Source organism: Urocitellus parryii, chromosome 1, assembly GCF_045843805.1.
Source record: "Urocitellus parryii isolate mUroPar1 chromosome 1, mUroPar1.hap1, whole genome shotgun sequence".
Classification (NCBI taxonomy): Eukaryota; Metazoa; Chordata; class Mammalia; order Rodentia; family Sciuridae; genus Urocitellus; species Urocitellus parryii.
The window spans coordinates 282712502-282732209 of record NC_135531.1 but is presented as its reverse complement, the minus strand read 5'-3'; the positions used below and the strand labels follow the sequence as shown (position 1 = coordinate 282732209).

At 54.3% G+C, this 19708-nt stretch overlaps 2 protein-coding genes across 2 annotated transcripts in view; both read left to right on the top strand.

The window, feature by feature from the left end:
• Positions 1–302: 302 nt before the first annotated feature.
• On the top strand, positions 303–1259 carry LOC113175398 (olfactory receptor 6B2). Its single transcript, XM_026379671.2, has one exon. It carries the CDS (start codon positions 303–305, stop codon positions 1257–1259), a length of 957 nt encoding a protein of 318 aa, XP_026235456.2.
• A 3986-nt stretch (positions 1260–5245) lies between these two features.
• Positions 5246–19708, top strand: part of Ndufa10 (NADH:ubiquinone oxidoreductase subunit A10) — a 33221-nt gene continuing 18758 nt past the window's right edge. The window contains exons 1-7 of the mRNA XM_026379673.2: positions 5246–5407; positions 8849–9017; positions 9593–9808; positions 11346–11432; positions 13666–13787; positions 16079–16158; positions 19507–19561. Coding sequence (XP_026235458.1) covers positions 5333–5407; positions 8849–9017; positions 9593–9808; positions 11346–11432; positions 13666–13787; positions 16079–16158; positions 19507–19561 — 804 coding nt within the window. The 5' untranslated portion in view covers positions 5246–5332. The remainder of the gene's footprint in view (positions 5408–8848; positions 9018–9592; positions 9809–11345; positions 11433–13665; positions 13788–16078; positions 16159–19506; positions 19562–19708) is intronic.

Genomic DNA, 19708 nt, shown 5'->3' with positions numbered 1-19708 from the left:
TATGACCAGAAAGGCAGGGATGTGGTCGTGAGTATGGGCACACGTGTGTGAGCATGTGTGTGAAGGTGCATGTGAGCTCCGATGAGTGTGTGTGCACACCCGCATCTTGGTGTGTGTAACTTCATTACAACATCCAGACGCAAGCAGGCAGGACTTCCTACTTGAAGACCTGAGAGATGAATGAGTCACCACTCTGCCCTGTTGCCGGCAAGGGCCAGGGTTCCGTCCCAGGCCTGGTTCTGTCCCCTTCTGCTGCCCTTCCACCTGCCATGCTTCCTCTGGCTCTTTTGCAGGTGGAGAGGATGAGGGGTGAGAACGCCACCAAGGTCAGCACCTTCATCCTGCTGGGCTTCCCCACGGGCCCCAGGCTGCAGTACGTGCTCTTCCTCCTCTTCCTGCTCACCTACCTCTTTGTCCTGGTGGAGAACCTGGCCATCATCCTCACCGTCTGGAGCAGCGCCTCCCTCCACAGACCCATGTACTTCTTTCTGGGTTCCTTGTCTTTCCTGGAGATCTGGTACGTGTCTGACATCATCCCCAAGATGCTGGGCGGCTTCCTCCTGCAGCGGAAGCGCATCTCCTTCGTGGGGTGCATGACTCAGCTCTACTTCTTTAGCTCCCTGGTGTGCACCGAGTGCGTGCTCCTGGCCTCCATGGCCTACGACCGCTACGTGGCCATCTGCCACCCACTGCGCTACCAAGTCATCATGACCACGGGGCTGTGTGTCCAGCTGGTGGTCTTCTCCTTTGCCAGTGGCTTCACCATCTCTGTGATCAAGGTCTACTTCATCTCCAGCGCCACCTTCTGTGGCTCCAACGTCCTGAACCACTTCTTCTGTGACATCTCGCCCATCCTCAAGCTGGCCTGCACAGACTTCTCCACGGCAGAGCTGGTGGACTTTGTCCTGGCCTTCCTCATCCTGGTGTTCCCACTCCTGGCCACCGTCCTCTCCTACGGGCACATCTCGCTGGCCGTCCTGCGCATCCCCTCGGCCACGGGCCATTGGAGGGCCTTCTCCACCTGTGCCTCCCACCTCACCGTTGTCACCATCTTTTACACGGCCATGATATTCATGTACGTCCGTCCCCAGGCCATTGACACCCGGAGCTCCAACAAGCTCATCTCTGCTGTGTACACAGTCCTCACGCCCATGATAAACCCCTTGATCTACTGCCTGAGGAACAAGGAGTTTAAGGAGGCCCTGCGGAAGGCCCTGGGCCAGGGTTGGGGTCTACAGCAGGATAGTCATGTTGCCTAGAACCTGATCTGTGAGGACAAAGTGATGTTTCCTATGGCAACTCATGCTCTTTAAATTATCAATGGAATTTTACAAACCTCCTCACCTATTCACAATAAAGAGCCTTCATCTTGGTGTGTGTTCAGAACATGGCAACCAGCTCCCCAAGGGACCGAGAATTAGATGCTTCCTGCCCTGTAGTCATTGTCCCTGCCCCAAGAGAACCACTGCCCTGACTTCTAGAGCCAGATGCTAGTTTGGGTGTTTTGAGGTTTTTATGAGTGGGACCACAGAGCATTCACACTTTACATCCAGCTTCTTGGTTCATCATGATGCCTGTGTGAGTCCTTGATGTCCTGCCTTTAGTGAGAATCCATGCACCACACTGCTGTCTCATCATCACGTGTGTGTGACAAGGCATGCATGCATTTTACTGTTGATGGGCAGTGTTATCGGTACTGCCTATTATGGAGAGTGCTACTGTGAGCATTCTGGTTGACGTCCATGCAGTTTTGCAAACTACACCAACTACCTAGGAGAGACCTAGTCATACAGGCTGTATCTATGATGGCTGCAACGTGAAGTATACATATGGTCAGGTTTAGCAGAAACTACAAAACTGTTTTCCAAAGTGGTATACCAAAGTGGCGTCCATGAGGGGTGCCGGAGAATTGTAGTAGCTCCATATCCCTGTCAACACTTAGTAGTACATGTATTTTTCAATTTAGCTATTCTTCTGGGGTGGTGATGGTATCTCACTTTGACTTGAATTTGCCTTTCCCCAGTGACAAGTGCCATTGAGTACCTTTGTAGCACCTAGTGGCTTACAGTCCTTTGGGATACAACCTAGGCAGTACCCATAATACTGTCTAGGCCTCTTCATGTCTTCTACCTACTTTCACATGGGTTTCTTCCACACACAGGAGTCACATGCTCTGGGTTCCAGGGCTCTGGTGGCTGCGTTTATGCAGAAATCCCTCAGGTGGTGGGCTTGCATCTGTGTCCTCCAACGGTGCCTCTAATGAAGAGAGGTTCTGTTATTCCATGTCCAGTGTCTGGATCCCCCTTTATAGTTATTTTCCATTTAAGACACGTTTGCCCTCCCCCTCGGGCATGAAGATATTCTCCTGCTTCATTTTAGAAGGCTTTTTGTCTTGTTTTCATGTTTGAATATGATTTTCCTTTAAGGGCTGAGATGACCCACTCGTTGCTCTGTGGAGTGACACTAACCTGCTCCCACACCCCTTTCCCTCTGCACTATACCCTGTCAGTAAACCCAGAGTGCATGTCTATGGATCATGGTGCTTGGCCTCTCTCCTGGACCACTACTAGCACTGTCCGCTGCAGCACCTGTGCCACCTGTGGCCATTACTGTAGTTCTGCCATTAACTTTCGTGTCCCTCAGCATGCTCTCCACCCACGTTCTTTTGTTCAAGATTGCCTTGGTCATTCTTAGCTCCTCCCAAGAGGTGGATATATATTTTAGAATCTGCTCATCACTGTCAACAAATGAAAAACTTGTTGGAATTTTACTGGGATTATGTTGAATCTAAAGATCAGTCTAGAGATGAGCGTCATCGTTACAGTATCAAGACCTTCCACCTACGAAGGCACATCCCTCTCTTCGTGCACAGCTTCTTCAGTTTCTCAATGTTACTTTGTAGTTTTTCAGTATAGGGCTCTTTCAGGTCATCCTAGTATTTGAATATTTTAACACAAATAGTACCTTTTAAATTTAAAATTTTTATATTATTTTATGCTGGGACATATAATACATGTTTTAAAGCTTTCTTTTGGACATAATGATATATTTACAGGAAGTTGCAAAGAACCACACTGGGTGCGCCCTGCCCATTACCAGATCTCCCCAGACGGCATTGTCTTGCAGGATGTGGTGCAAGTGCTGCCAGTCCCAGGACACCGACCATGGTACAGCCTGCCGGGCTTGTCCAGGTGCCACCAGTTACACACACACTCGTGTGTGCACAAGTGTAAGTGCATGTGTAGTGCTGTGCAATTTTACCACCTGCACAGGTCACTTCATGGGCATCAGTGTAACCGAGATGCAGCGTCTCCGTCACCAGCATCTGTCTCACACTATGGCTCTGTAGACGGCCCCCTTCTAGCCTCTGGCCACCATGATTTGTTCTCCTCCACATGTTGTTATTTCAAGGATGTGATGCAGAAGGAACCACGCCCCCGGCCCTGGAGACCGGCCTGTTGTCACTTCACCCATTCAGCTGCAGGCGCTGCTCTGTGAATCCGTCATCTGTTTTTTCTGCTGAGCAGCATCCCATAGTGTGGCCTGCCACAGGGTGCTGACCCTCATAGCTGAAGGACAGGGGAGTGGCTCCGGTTTTCCACTGCTAGGGGGGAAGTTCTGGGAACATGGCTGCACATTTCTCAGAGAACCTACATTCTCATTTCTCTGGGGTAAATGCTGACTTGTGTGGAAAATCCGTTCAGATTAAAGGAGACTTGCATATTCTTCACCAGGGCGGCATTGTCATGAGGCCTGTGGGATGAATCATCTTCTCTGCATCTTCCCAGCATCTGTTGCTTTTTTTTTTTTGTTGTTGTTGTTTTTTTTGGCCTGTGCTACATTTGTACTAATATCTCCTTGTGGATTCAGCTTACATTTCTCCTACGACCACTGAGGCTGAGGACGTTTTCCTGTGCTTATCTGCCGTCCGAATATCCTCTACGGTGCAGTGCTTGTTCACGTCCTTCCAGGTGTTCTAACTGGATTGCTCATTTCTTCATGTTGCTTGGGGTGCTCTTTACGCACTCCAGATCCAGGTCCTTGGTCAGGTGTGTCTGCAGCGCTTTCTTCCTGTCCTCCAAAGAGCATCCCTCAGCGGGAATTTTTTATTTTGATGAGGTCCAATGTTTCCTTTTACAAATCACATTTTTTATTCAAATCTAGGAAATCTTTCCCTAGTCCCAAACCGCTACCCTCTCTTTCTCCAAAAGTCTGGTAGTTGGCATTTGTTGGTTTTAGGAGTGAAGTTTACATCCAGGTACATTTCCCCGTGGCCACCTTTCATTGAACTTCATTTGCACTGTTGTCAAATGTTGATTGAGAATACATGTGATTTATTTCTAGTTGCTGTGCTCTTTCATTGATCCATGTGTCTATGAGCAGGCGGCCTCTATCAATACATGTTCTTGATGGATGTGGTTATATGGTAAACCTTAACGCTGGGCCACCGATTACTCTGACTTCACCTTTTCCCCCAAATTATTGTGGCAAGGCCTTTATATGTCCACATAAATTGTGTAAGTTTGTCTATGCCTATAGAAAACCTTGCCGATGTCAGGATGGTAATCCCATATAACCTACACATAGACGTGGAAAGCACGGACAATGCCTGTGGTCTTGTGACCATGAAGAGAAGTGCAGTCTGAGGTTTTCTCTGAGTCTTTCACCAGTGTTTTATACTTCTCAGCAAGCAGGCCCGTGCATTGCATTTTATTTGGAGAAATTGTAAATAGTATTCCAACTTTCATTTCCGTTGTTTACAGAATGCTATGCTGCTGTGTGATTTTGTGTTTATCTTTTATCTTACACCGTTGCTGAACTTACCTATTAGCTCTGGGAGATCTTTTATAGATTCCTTTGGGTTTTCTGTGTAAACAATCGTGTCCTCTACAAACGAAGACAGTTTTTTTGCTTATTTTCCAATATGTGTGCATTTCACGTCTTTTTTCCTCCTTTGGACTTGAGTGTAGATCTGGCAGGACCCTGCGCACCCGGGCCAGGGTCGCAGGGCATGGCCCTTCTCCCTAGTGCTCAGGTAGAACCCGGGCAGGGAGGGGTCACACTCCTCCACAGCTTTACCCGATCCCGAAACCGACAGCAAGCCCCGACCTCTGCTGAGAGCCCGCCAGACTTCCCAGCACACCTTTCGCCAGGGCCCCGCCCCTTCCGCCTGGACCCGCCCCTTCCGCCCTCTGCAGAAGTTCTGACAGGCGCCGCGGGCACCTCTGTTGTGACGTCATGGTGGCGCGCCGGCCTCAGGAGAGGACCCCTATGCGACCGCGTCCCTACGGTCCTTGAGCCTGGTCCTTGAGCCTGAGTCCAGCGCGCAGCGATGGCCTTGAGGCTGCTGAGATTAGTCCCGGCGTCCGCGTCCGCGCGCGGCCTGGCGGGGGGCGCCCCGCGCGTGGTGAGGCGGCGGGGCAGTGGGCAGCCCGGCGGGCCGGGTCGGGTCTCTGCGCGGCGGCTCCGGGACCTCTCTTCGGCGGGGTCCTGCTGCCCGCGGCATCCTCCGTGGCGGTCCCCAGCGCGGCCAGCCTGGTCGCAGCCGCCGGCGGAGCGCCGCGGCAGACGCGCGGCCCGGAGGCGGCGGCTCGCCGGGTCCTGAGCTCACCAGCAGCTTTGGGGGGGCCTTGGGAAGGGTCAGGCCCCGGGCGGGGCGCCGGGCCCGGGGCCGTCACGAAGAGGACAGCTGGGTGAGATTCGGAAGCACGAGGGAAACTTCCCACGGTGGGGGTCAGGGAGGTGACCTCGGACGTGGAGATGACAGGGGCAAAGGACGCAGGAAACCTTTGGTGGACTTTGGGTGCCGGAGGCTCTGGGCCATGGCTTTGAAGGGGCTTGGCCGCGAGCTGAGGGATGGAGCGTGAGCAGAGGGGGTGCCGGTCTGATCAGGAGGAGAGAGGCGGCTGGCTGTCCTGCTGTTGTGGGCCTGTGAGGGGCAGCCAGACGCCCAGAGAGCCCGGACCCTCACTGTAACCTGGGCCCGGTGCCCAGCTGTGGCGGCGCGTTCTCTGGGGCGCTTCAGATTGAACACGGTGTAGGGTATCCTCAGTGGTCAGGAGGACGTGTGCAAGGGGAAAAGGAGGTCTGTTTTGGACTTGAGGGACAATTAAAGGAATCGAAAACGGTTTATGAAAAGTCGGTTATTTGTGTTATTCTGGGCAGCAGGAGAATGGAGTCAAGGATGCTTGTCAAACTAGTCTCCTGTGCGTGGACCGTAGGTGGCTAGGTTTTGCTGTAGAGGCATTACTCCAGTGAACGCCTTTGATGTATATAGCCCGCTTCCCATTTTGCTTCTGTGGATGTGTGTTTATGTGTAACTTACAAAATAGTGCATTCTTTCTTTTAATTAACTAAAGCTAGGCTTTATTCAGACTTCATTAGTTTCTCCCCAGTGTCCATTTTCTGTCCCAAGATCCCATCCAGTGTGTCCTGTAACATCTACTGTGTCCTTGGTTGTGTGGATTTCTCAGACTCTTGTTTCTGGTAACCTTGATGGTTCTGAGAAGTACTAAGCAGGTGTTTGATTCTCCGAAACCTGGAGGGTTTGTCATGGTTGAACTTGGCTGGGAAGAGGACTGCAGAGGTGAAGGGCTACTGGCATCTCACCAGCACACTAGGAATATGACTGTTGGTTGATGTTGACGTAGGTCAACTGACTGCTGTGCTGAGGCTGATTCTCCACTGTGAGGCTGTTCTTCCCCTGCACCCTGCGTTCTTAGGAGGGAGCCCCTTTGTGCCATGCTTATGGAGCAGGGTTGTGCTCCTTCCCCTGTAGAGTGTCAAGGTTGGCAATTTGGACTCTCCTCCCGGGGTGTGTGAGGAATCATGGGTAGTCACTGCTGCATGTGTTGCCCGCTGTGTCCATGTTGGCTTCTTGTTCCTGTGACTTACCGGGTTGTGTGAATACTGCCTGACTTTTTGACACTACCTTTTTGCATATCAAAAGATGTGTAGATGGCAGGTAAGCACAAGAAAAGATGGCCAAGGCATCTGTCATCTGGGAATCACAAGTGAAAGGACAAAGGAGACAAAAGCATACATTTAATAGAGTGGTAAAAAGCCAGTGGCTGAAGCCAGAGCAGCTGGCAGGACTTGCGCAAGGCAGGAATGCCTGCACAGCCTCTGGGTTGTTACTGTGCCTTTTTTGCAACCTGTGCCCCCCCCCCCCCCATCCTTCAGTATTCAAGTGAATCAAGTGTGAAAAACATCTGTTTTATGTAAATTTTTTTCTGGGGGTGTGCTACTGGGGATTGGACTTGGGGGGCATGTTCTCACTGAGCTATATCTCCAGCCCTTTCCTTATTGAGACAGGGTCTCACTAAGTTGGCTTCAAATTTGTAATCCTCCTGCTTCAGCCTCCTGAGTAGCAGTGGCACACCCAGCTATTCTTAATATTTTAAATTCTCCTGTATTTTTTATAATAAAGTATTTCATTATTTTATTAAGTAAGTGGTTAATATTTTGTGGTAAGGGTATACCTTAAATTTTTAAGCTCCTCTGTTGTTGGATAATTACATTTGCCATTATGAACAATATTTCATCAAGCATCCTTATAGGGGATTCTTTGCACAGATGAGTGTCCCCTTAGGACAGGTTTCCGGTGCTAGGCTCAGTCGCCTAGATTTAAGCACCATTAGCTGTTTATGAGGGAACTCATTGTCTTGTCCTAAAAAATATTTTGATGCATGAAAAAGTATTTTCTCCTTTGTTGTTGTCTCTTCCAGACATTTGAATGTATGGTTATCTGCATACCTAACACTTTAAAAATGAGCTGTTCAGCTGGGTGTGGTAGACAGATCTGTAGTCTCGCTGACTCAAGGCTGAGGCAGGAGGAGCACAAGTACAAGGCCAGTCTGGGCAACTTAGTGAGACCCTGTCTCAAAATAAAAAATAAGAAGGGCTGGGGGTGCAGCTCAGGAGTAAAGCGATCCCTGGGCCGAATCTCTAGTGCCAAAAGGAGCAAGCTGCGAGGTCACCCTTCATCTCTCTTACTGATGTGTAGAATGTCCTTGTACCCAAGGCACATGCTGCTTGGTATTTTTATTTGGCGGGAAATTATTTTGGCTTCAGTGTGGAGGGCAGATGGAAGTTGCTGGAGACAGCAGGTGAGGTGTCTCACCCTGTGCATGAGAGCCATGAGGATGTCTGCAGAATCAGGGCAGCAGGGGAGCAAAGTGACACTTTGGCCAGAGGTGGAGGGTCAGGAGTCGGAGTGGTGGTGGGGCTGGAGGAAGGAAGAGGGGAGCAAAAGGGACACTCGTGTTTGCTGTTAGGTAGGGGACGTGGCCTGTTGTGAGTGAAAGCAGATTTATGGATTGGAGTTGGAAGTTGTGCTTTGGTTTAGGTCTGCTAGCTCACAGGGGCCTTTAGGAACTGCTTTCACAGGTGTAGGGGACCAGGCTGCAGCTTGGGATGAGCCCAGAGATGCTTTCCTGGAAAGAGGAGGTGCCCTCACTATCTCCCCAGCCGCTTTCCTCTTGCCTTTCTCCCTCCCGCCTGCCAGCCTTCTGCCCTCCATTTTCATGGAACATGGCAAGCATACTGCAGGCTCCATTCTGGCCCTGTGCGCCCTGGGGTGAGGAGGGTGGGTGTAGGCAGGGCCTGTGCAGCCCTGGGGTAAGGAGGGTGGGTATAGGCAGGCCCTGTGTGCCCTGGGGTGAGGAGGGTGGGTGTAGGCAGGCCCTGTGTGCCCTGATGTGAGGAGGGTGTAGGCAGGCCCTGTGCGCCCTGGGGTGAGGAGGATGCTGGGGCTGGCATTTTTGCCGTTGATGGGTTTTTTGTGCTGTTAGTTACTGATGCCTGCAGTGCTGAAGGGTCACGTGCTGTGGGACGGTGTGTCTTCCAGGGACGGCTTCACACTAGTGCACAGTGCGAGCTGCGGTATGGGGCTTTGGCATTCCTGCTTGGTGAAAGGACAACCAAGAAGCTGACGGAATCCAGCAGAGTGATCACTGTGGATGGCAACATCTGTTCTGGAAAAGGCACGCTGGCCAAGGCAATAGCAGAGAAACTAGGTACGCGCCACTGCCACGCGTAGCGGGATTCCCAGACACAGCTATGGTCTCCTGCTGACCTCACTGTACTATCCAGGGGTGGCCCTGGGCCAGGGGAGGCCTCTTACATTTACATTTGATATGTTTGGAGAATCATAGTGTCTCCTGTCCATGCCAGTTACCAGCTGGAGCTGGACTTGCCTGGGCAGTGCAGGCACCACGTGTACTGTGAGCTGTCCTGTGGGCTCTGTGATGGCCTCTGCTGTAAAGCAGAGATAAGCCAGTGTCACACAGCCGGTCATTAGAACCCGTTTCCAGTTTTCCACGGTGCCTTCACTGGCATCCAGTGGCAGCTGCCTGTGTGCACAGAGGACTCCTGTTTGGGGAGGTCATTCTCTATGGGCACAGTATGGCTGTTCAGCCCTGACGCGCTCTGGGCGTGTTGTCAGCAGCATCTCTGTCCCCCAGGACGCACAGCAGAACTGGGGCTGGTTGGCTCCTCGGGTGGCTTCAGACCGGGTTGTGTGTCCTGCAGTCCCCACGACCCCCCCGCGGGAGTGGGGGTCAGTCGCACTTCACCAGTACTTCTCCCTCAGGCCTGAAGCACTTTCCTGAAGCAGGGATCCACTACGCAGACAGCACCACTGGGGACGGGCGGCCCCTGGACGTGGAGTTCAGTGGCAACTGTAGCTTGGAGAAGTTCTATGACGACCCGAAAAGCAACGATGGCAACAGCTACCGCCTGCAGTCCTGGCTGTACGCCAGCCGCCTCCTGCAGTACGCAGACGCCCTGGAGCACCTGCTGAGCACAGGTGTGCCACCGGCTGCTGGGCCACCTTTCTCAGTCCTCTTTGGGGTCCAGTCCTTGAAATCCCATCACTAGTGCTTTTCTATATAGGTGCTGGGGCAAGTCCTGTCTTTCCAGTAAGAGCAGAAGTGTCTTGAGGTCCCGTTTCTGTTGCTGAGGTGGGCGTACTTCCCTGTGTACTGCAGTGAGCTTCACGCCACAGTGGTGGAGGGCAGTGGGGACACGGAGGCCGCTGGGAGGAAGTAGAGTCACAGTTGGGAAGAGGGGCCTTGAGGGAAGCAGAGGCACAGCGGCCAGCACCGGGTGGTTCTGCAGGGCTGGAGCTGGCTGATCCACACAGAGCCCGGGGGAAGTTAGAACTGGGGGGCAGGCAGAACATGCAGGGTCCCGCGGTCCACGCAGGTGGGGGCTGTACAGTCAGGCAGGCAGAGCCCAGGTGCGTGTTGCTCCTACGAACGTGTGTGTTGTGCAGCCTACCTTTTAGACATCTCTACCAGGATGGTGCCCAACTCTCACTGCTGGGCAGTAGCTTGGATGTGACACTGGTGTTTGGGCCACTCCACTTTCATTTTGAAGCACACTTCACCCTATTTTCTGATTACCCATTTCTTAAAATTAAAATCTTTTACTTGTTGAGTGGAAACTGGCCTGTTTCCTTGTGTGCTGTGTTCATCTTTACGTTGAACACGAATGCAAGGCCTGTCCAGGAGCCTGGTTCCACAGGGAGGAGGCTTCTGAGTGAGCAGGTGGGTGGTGACCAGAGGCGGAGGCAGGGTGCCAGGGAGTGAGGGCGTGGAGGGCAGAGGCTCTACAGAAGGGCCAGGGCGCTGGGGCTCTCTCTTCTAGAGGGGAAGGGGAGGGAGGGCTCTGCCCAGTCCCAGCAGGGCTGATTGCAAGGGCCTTGTGCCTTGAGCAGTGTGAGTGACCCTTGGGACCATTGTGACAGTGTGGCAGCAGTGAGGCTGAGAATCAGGAGAGGGGGCGTCAAAGAAGTAGCCTAGCTGAGTTGGCTGGGTCTTGAGGGCCATGGCAGAGACCAAGTTTTCCTGAGGGAGAGAGGAGGCCAGTGGGAGGGTTGGTGCAGGAGTGATCCATGTGGCAGGTGGAAGTGTCCCTCTGCTGTCGGGGACGGGGCCAGGCAGGATCAGGAAGTGCCAGCAGAGGCAGTGCACAGTGGTTGTGTTTGGGGGTGTTTGGAGAAGGCTGGGACGAGTGGGGTGTGGGTATGAGGGAGGGACTTGGGACAGCAGCAGACTGCTGGGCACAGCGAGGTGCAGGGGCTTGGTTAGAAACAGACTCCCCATGTTTGTGGGGCGCCTCTGGGTGGCTGATGGAGTGTCCGTGGAGATGGAAGGTCACTGGAACGGAACGGAGTAGTTTTTGAAAATGTTTTTTTTTTCTTATGAATTTGACTTTGTTCCTTTGACTACATTGGCTTGGAAATGGAATTGTGTTTTTTTCCCCATTTCTAAAATGACCTGACGGTGGGTAGGACTTCCTTCCTGCCTGCTGTCTGAGTCCCGCTGCCCTGTTCTCCACAGGACAAGGTGTGGTCCTGGAGCGCTCCATCTTCAGCGACTTTGTCTTCCTGGAGGCCATGTACAACCAGGGCTTCATCCGCAAGCAGTGTGAGTCCCAGACCCCTCCCTGGCACGCGTGGGCTCTGCCATGGCTGCCCTGGGTCCGCAGCATCCTCGGGGAAAGGCCGTGGCCTAGCCTGATGCCACTGTGGAATGCGCCTCACAGACAGGAGCGACTGAGCTGCCCACCCCCTTCCTCCTGTGGAGTCCCGGGCACTTGAGAGCACACAGCTGACCCACGCTGCTGACCCTCCTCCAGAGCGCTCCAGCCCTGGGCCTGCAGGCTTACCTGTGCTGAGCACGCCAGTCCCCATTGCTTCCTGAGGCGTGGGCAGGGGCCATTTCCTCAGCCTGCCCCTCAGCGTCCTGGTGGTCACCACAGTCCTTTCCCCTCTCTGACGTGTTGCTGCTCCATGTTTTCAGGGGCAGTGGCATCGTGTGGGGCATTGACAGTAGCAGATGAGGGGTCATGACCTCTGTGAGGGAAGACTGACTTGAGTCAGGGTGGGGTCGGAACCTCTGTGGCTGGGAGAGTGTTGGGCAGTTCTTTGACCAGACCATGTGGTCAGTCTGCCCACTCCCCACCTGTGCTGGCACCCCAGCATTCCCCTGCCCTGCCCACTCTGGCGCAGCAGGGAGCTAGAGTGCGGAGGTCAGCTTAAGCGTGGTGTTGATGAACGGCCTTCTGGAGTGCCGCCGTGTGCCCAGCTCTGTCTTGGTGTTTAGGACATGAAGGGGCACAACACAGGACTCACAATCCTGGGGGTGGGTGGGGCTCAGAGCAGCACAGTCTGGGGGGGCCGCAGTCCAGTGTCCCCAGGCTGCTGTGCAGCGAAGCACACCGGAGGTGTCTGGCCTGCGGGGAGACAGGGAATTTCCTCCACAGGGGGCCTGCCTCCAGGGGACCCCACAGACAGGAGCCACCCAGTGGGCAGCAGGCCTCGGGGACTGCTGTGGAGGGGTACTGGAGCAGCAGGGCTGGCACCTGGTTAGGGTGAGGGGGCTGGTGACGGCTGCAGAGCCACTGGAGGGTTGGTCAGATGTGAGTGTGGAGAGGTGGCAGGGGTGGACGGTGCATGTGGTGAGGGGAGTGGACCGGTGCCCAGATTGGAGGAGGCTGGGCTGAGACAGGGAGGAAGGACACTGGCAGGCTGGTGGTGGCATTGTGGAGCAAAGTGGGAGAGTGGCGGTGGGTCTGTGAGAGGAGGATGCAGGGCACAGCGCGCCGGGCACGTTTGTCTTGGGAGCAGCTGTGCAGTGGGGACAGCTGAGACCAGACCTGTGCCCTGGCCAGGGAGGTGGAGCCCTGTTAAAGGGTCCACGCCACGTGAGTCACCTGAGAAACGGGATGCTGAAGAGTCAGGAGGGAGTGGGACTGGGCAGAGTGGGCAGGGCAGGGGAATGTCACCAACAGTGGGAGAGCCACTTCTCCTCCTCCAGGGTCCTTGTCCTTCCTCCAGCCATGTCCTCGCTGGCCTTGGGCCAGGGCCCATCCCCAGAGTGCATCCAGAGTGAGTTTCCAGGAGGAGTGTTTTCTTTTAAGCTAAGTAATTGTCTCTCAGTGGTCCTTACCTGATCACCTGCTGTGACTTCTGGAAGGTTCCTCCATGGCAGCGCCTGCAGAGGCGAGGGTTCCTTGACACTGTGGGTGAAGGTGGTGGCTTCACTCCACACACCGAGTGGTGATTGGTGTGGCCGGTGTGTGACGTCCCTGGGCAGAGTGCTCTGAACAGCACCAGCTCTCCTCAGCACCGTGGCTGTCTTGTGGGGCTGGCCAGTGGGGCACTCTGTGACGCCTTGGTGGGATCGTCCCGCCTCAGCTGCGTTGCTGGCTGTGGAGAAGGCCAGGCCTTAGTGCATTGCTCTGGAGCCCTGCACACACAGCAGGCACCTGTCACCCTCCTATCCACACGTGTGCTGCCCTCCTGCCCGGCAGGTGAGGCAGTGGGAGCATGCTGGCTCTGTCCCTGGGGTGCCGTTAGGTCGCAGTGTGAATCCGTGCTGGACATTGTCTGAGCTGAGGACACCTGATGGTTCCAGCGTTAGACACCAGGTGGAAGGGACACGGGCTCGGTGGCTGCTCTGAGTGCAGTGCTGCTGTGTGCAGTGCCCGTGGCCCTGTGGCCATCTGCCTGTGAGGGCGTGCTCAATGGCTTCAGCTGACTTAGGAGTGTACGGTTGGCACAAGGCCTGAGGATGACGTGAGCTCTGTCCTTTACTCAAGGAGGGGTGTGTGCAGAGGCCTGTCGAGGGCCAGTGACAGTGGCCTCTCTTGTGCCAGGTGTGGACCACTACAACGAGGTAAAGAAGATCACGGCCTGCGAGTACCTGCCTCCCCACCTGGTGATCTACGTGGATGTGCCTGTGCCGGAGGTTCAGAGTCGGATCCAGAAGAAGGGAGATGTAGGTCGGCCTGTGGAGCCCATGTTGCTCTCTCAAGGCCACGTGGGGTTCTGGCGGTCCTCACTGGGGTGACTAACACCAAGCAGGTCACAGCTGAAGAAGGTGCCCATATGGGTGAGGAGGCTGGGCCCAGCCTGGTGCTGTTTCCGGAGGGAGCTGCCTTCCCCAGTGCTGCCCAGGCCCCTGTTGTTCCTGGGCCACCCTGGCTGTCCCCGTGGTGGTGGTGGTGGGGGGGGCGGGCCTTCCTATTGCTCTTGAATTGAGCCCCTCCCTCTTTTAACTCCTTCTTGTTTCTAGGAGAGTAGAAGGTTGCTCTCTGCCCTTTGGGCTGGGTCTCAGGTGGCTCCCAGGAGCCCTGCAGGCAAGGTGGAGGGTGCTGGGTGGGCACTGCTGTCCTGGGGCCTTTCTGGCCAGTGCTGCAGTAGGGACATGTGATCTCTTTGGTGTGTGAGGAGGATGCAGGTGGCGGCAGCCTGTGTTCCAGGGCTGTCCATTGTGTGGGGTTCAGCGGTCCCTTCTGAATGGCAGGCTCCTGTGGGGGAGCGGAGGCTCCTGTTGTCCTTTGCTGTCCCTGGTGGCCTGGGAGACTGACTCCTCATCTCAGGTCAAGCATGTGTGAGACTTGCAGTGTCCCTGCTCATCCTCTCTGTGCCTCAAGCTGCCTGAGAGGCTGCTCCTGGTATGATCAGTGACTTAGACTGGGGACATGCCCTCAGGCGGCAAAAGGAGGGACCTGCAAGTTGACAATGTTTGATCGTTTGCCAGTGGAATAAGATGACACTTCCCCTGCTAACATTCATTGAGAAAATCTAGGGCATGTATTCCAAATTCTCAAGGTAACTATATTGTTATCTTAGACAACAACATTTTGGAAATAATTCTGAAGTCAAAATTAGAGGTATCAGTTTTTTTCCCAAGTAAAGTGTCAGATGGATGATGTCATCAGCTGAAACGAGCACTGAGCGAGACACTCGGAGACCTCGGGCCAGAGAGATGGTAGCAGAGGCCTGTGTCCTGTCTCTCGGTGCAGGCTGTGCCTGTACCTTGGGCCTTTGGAAATAGCCCCTTCCCTGCCCCAGGACAGCTGGTCCTGGTCACCGGATGCTGGCCGGCGTTTGTGGTTCACATTTCTTTGTGTGTATGGGGCTGGGGTTTTGGTCACATCACGGGTGGTCTTTCACTCTGGGCCATAGCCAGTGTGGGCTCCCCCGCACTCCTCTAGTGCTGGGTGCCTCCTGCAGGCTGGCTCTGGGAGCTCCTGCCCGGTGACAGCAGCTTTCCTGAGGGAGTGGCCCCTTTGTGGACAGAGCCATGAGGGTGCAGCTGGTCCTGTGGTCCCAGGCCTGGCTGGTGCTGGGCTGCGGGCACTCCAGAGATGCTCCAGAGTGATTTTAATGTTTTCTTCTTTTTCTTTTTTAAACAGCTTTACTGAGGTATAATTTATACTTCTTAAAATTCACCCAATTTAAGGTGTAACTCAATGATTTTTAGCAGTCACCAAATCTTGGCAACTACACCATCAGCCAGTTTAGGATATTTTTATCATTTTGTGAAGTCAAAACAGTAGGCTTAATGCTTTCTCCCCCTCCCCCGACAAGTATTCACCAGCGCAGTGGACAGCTGTGTGTGGGCAGTGCGGGCGAGTTCCTCACTCAGTGGGCACGCGCTCTCCTGGCAGGCCCTTGGTAACAGGACGGGAATGCGTCAGACAGAAGCAGAGGCACAAGTAGGAGAGAAGTGCAGAAAGAGAGCTCAGCTTAGCCCCTGGGTTCCAACCTGGCCCCTCGTGATTGTATTCAAGGATTAATACGGGGCTGGGGCTCAGAGGTAGAGCCCTCACCTAGCCTGCATGGGCACTGGGTTCGAACCTCAGCACCACATAAATATAAAATAAAGATATTGTGTCCACCTATAACTAAAAACAATATTAAAGAAAAGAATATAATTGACTTCAGATGATAATGGAGGCGAGAGATAGGGAGCATGGGGGTGGTAAGAAGGGAGGTGTGGAGAGACCAAGAGAGGGTCTGCGACAAAGAGCGGGTGCTGAGGGCAAGCTGGGGTGAGGCGAGCGGCCTCCATGGTGACTGTGACCTTTGTTGCCTGTACTTGGGCCCAAGTGCAACAGCACAGCCTCTAAGGGGCTTCCAGAGCCTGTGCAGGAAGGTCCTGCTGGGCCTCCCCTGGGACTCTGCAAGCCTCCACACCACTCAGTGGTTTGCACTGTACACGTGCACAGGTTAAAGAACAACGTCAGAATGTCCCTGTGTGAATTTTCTGCTTTTGTTTAGCCACATGAAATGAAGATCACCTCTGCCTACCTCCAGGACATCGAGAATGCCTATAAGAAAACCTTCCTCCCCGAGATGAGGTGAGCCAAGCTTGCGCCGACTGCAGGAGCAGCGCTGCTCTTTCACGAATCGGTCCTCACCCCGCAGCCCGGGAGTGGGCTCTGGCTCAGGGCCGGGCTGGGGGTTGTCTGAGCGTCCGGTGTTTTTGAGCAAACATTGTAGGAGACATTGCAGTTGATCTTTGTGAGATGATTTGTTTCATTCTTAAAATTTTGTGGGGCACAAAGAAATACCCAGTCCGTGTCAGGGTTTAGCACTGGAGGGCTCATGTGTTTTCACTTCAGGTGACAACTGAACATTCCTGTCCACCTAGGAGGGCTGCTCGAAGCACTTGGCCTCCTGCTGGGTGTGGCCACAAGAAGTGGGGGGGGCAAGTCTCTGGGTGCTTCCCACTCCCATCTCCAGAGGGCTGGCACCGAAGGGGAGCCAGACCTCCTTCCTCTTCCCTTTGGAAAGCTGGGCTGGGAGAGGCATCTTTCTGTCCACACTCTCGCTTGTCTTCCTGGGGTCCTTGGTGTCCATGTTACTGCTGTCACTCAGGTCCAGTTAAGCTGGGTGGTTTGAATAAGGCTTTTATTAAAGGTTTTCAGTAGGACAGTGTACTTCTAGGTTTCACAATTCTTCAAAACTTAACCTTCTTTTGATACCTAAAAACTTAAGCTCATGTTTAAAATTTCAAAGTAATCGAAAATTGTGAATTAAACAAAGTGTAGTAATTTTGGAAAGAGGCTTCGTGTTTGAACTGAGAGTGTCCCGCTGTCAGGTGGTGCTGAGGTCACGGAGCTGTTCTTCCTCAGCCTGTTCTCCGTTTTCAAGACCAGAGGTGCCAAAAAAAAAAAAAAAGGCTGTTTGCCCATCTGTGCCCAGGGGAGTATGCAGAGCTGTGTGAGCCGCATGAGCAGAGACAGTGACCCCAGAATTTCTGTCCAGAGTCTCCTCCTGACCTTTGACCACCAAGACACCATGGCAGGGAGCTCCAGGGGTCTGGTGTTGTCTAGGGGTGGTCCTGCAGGCTGCTGGTGGGCAGAGACGTGAGCAGTGGTTCTGAGCGCCCTGCCCTGGTGCCCTGGTGCGCTGTGGGCTTGGGCTGCACGGGAGTGTCGCTCCTGAGGTCCCACATTCCGAGGTGCTGGAACTCTGCCGCCTCCTCCACATGGTGTCCTGGTGTCCCCATGGTGATGGGACCTGCGTGTGGAGCAGAAAGCTCAGACATTCACCTCAGGTTACCTCAGGTCTGGCCGTGGCTTGCTGGGCAGAGCCCCAGGAGCCGTTTCTGGGTTGTGCAGTCTGGGTAGCTTCTGAGGACATGTGTCTCAGAGCCCTGCAAGCCAGCCTTGCTGGGACACTGCTGCTGCCCAGGCCCGCAGCCCGCCCACCCTACCTATTGAGCTGGATGTCAGCCTGGGGCGGATCCCCGTCTTTTTCTGCAGCATCCTGTCCTCTTGTCTTTCACACACAGCCCGTCCTTTCATCAGAAACCGTGATGACCAGAGCTGGTCTCCTGCAGCTCTACAGACCACTGGGTGCCAGTGTCCCCACCTCTTGGCAGGGGCAGTGGCTGTGTGAGTGCCTTGAGGGGCGCTGTTCTCTGATTGAGCCTTTCCATGTGGACCTTCAAGGCCACTGCTACTCCCTGGCTGTGCTGGGCTATACCTCACCCCGGGGGGGCAGCTTCCCTGACTGCCCGGGGGGCACTGGAGTCTGAAGATCTAGGGGTACAGCGAGCCGCCTTCCCGGGGTCCTTAGGCCTCTTTTTCTGTAGTATAACCTTATTAAATTCCCAGGTCTGTTGTGTGGTCTCTCTGTTTACAAGGGACAAGTAGGCATCAGAGACGCCCTGAGGATGGCTGGTTCTGTTGGCAGAGCTGGTGGCACCGTGCTGCATGGAGCTGCTTCTGATGGGCAGCAAGGATGCTCACTTGCCCCCCTCTTCATTCTGTGCGATCCCGCCTCCCTCTGGTGCTGTCCAAGCCCACGCTGGACGGTTGCTTTGCGAATCCTCGCTCCCGGGGTATGGGGCAAACCATGACAGGACTGTAAAGACTGCTCTGTGGTCGGTGTGCAGGCACCCTCTCCAGGGCCCGCCTGCTGCAGGGCTGGGTGGAGCCCTGTGCTCGGGGGCACTGTGCGTAGACAGTGTAGGCACATGTGTGAGGTTTCTGTGTGTCGTTGGTTTGTGGGGTTTTCTGCGTGACTGTGTCATACCATACATTGTTTAGACATTCTGGTTACGACCTCTCCTGCTCCACAGATTCAGTAAGCTGCAAGCATGTGGACAGATGCAGTCTCTGTTCATTGTTACGTGAATTCTTCCTAGACAGCCACATAACTTATGTGTCATTTGTCAAGTTTAGGAGGATAAGGTCCTGAAGTCCTCTGTGCAGTGTGCGTTACTTTAAGCACTGAAGTGTAGACCAGTGACATGCTGCAGCTCTGGGAAGGACTGGGACCTAATGGTCTTCTCTCAGAAATTTGCTATGAAATTTGACTATTTCAAATAAAATTTCAGGACAAATAGGTCTCAGCCTAAGGTTTCTACGTCATTTGTGCTTTAGAATCTCAGGGTGCTTTGCAACAGTGGTAGTTGGGGGTTTTCTGACTGAAGAGTGTCCAGCATCTGCCATGCTGGGCGGTGAGGGCACTGTAGTGGGCCTCCTGGTCTGGCTTACCAAATGGCCTGCCAGTCCGCACAGCTGCTCTGGAGGTGGACAGAGGCAGCTCCTTTGCAGGGTGAGGCCCACCTGTGTCATGTCAGCTTGCGGGTTTTCAAGCATCCAAGGCAGGACAGCCAAGGCCACTAGATGGCCAGTGAGATCTGTGGGGGGAGGCGGTGCCGGCAGCAGTGAACTCTGCCCCTTCTTTTTGAGACAGAGTTGAGCCGTTGATTATCCAGTGTCCAGATGAAGGACTGAGGACCAGGGGCCTGGGGAGCTGCTACCATCTGTGTGGTTTGGTCTGGTTCTCCTGGGAGTTTCCTGTGTCCCTGGGTTTTGAATTCCAGCAGCTCAGACATTCTGCACCCCACAGCCTCTGCCTATTGCCCTTGGTGCCGTGTTTGGTGAGGCCTGGCCACATTGTCCTCTCCTATAACCAGAGCTGTGGCCAGTGTGGGTGTGGCGGTGGTGGCCCATGCACCACGCCTTGGGCATCACAGTCCAGGGAGTGGAGCCAGGGCAAAGACCAGCAGTTACGGCCGCCAGGCCATGGCACGTTGCTACTGCTCTGCTGCGCGGCAGGACAGCCCCAGCCCGGTGCCTGGTCAGGGCCACAGAGTGTTAGTGGAGCAGGAGATGTGTGTGGCCTGTGTTGGCGCACGTGTGCACTGCGGCCCGGGAAGGCTCATGTGGAATTTCTGCTTTTCCCTGCAGTGAGAAGTGTGAGGTCTTGGTCTACAGTGCGCGGGAGGCTGAGGATGCGGAAAAGGTGAGCAGACGTGTAGCATGGTGAGTCCCCCTCCCTGTGGTTCCCGGGTGCCGTTCTCGAGGCTCATCTACCCAGTTCCATTCCACTGTCTTTGTGCCCATCAGTGTTTCGTGGTCCAGAAGCAGCATCTAGCCAGCCCATCACCTC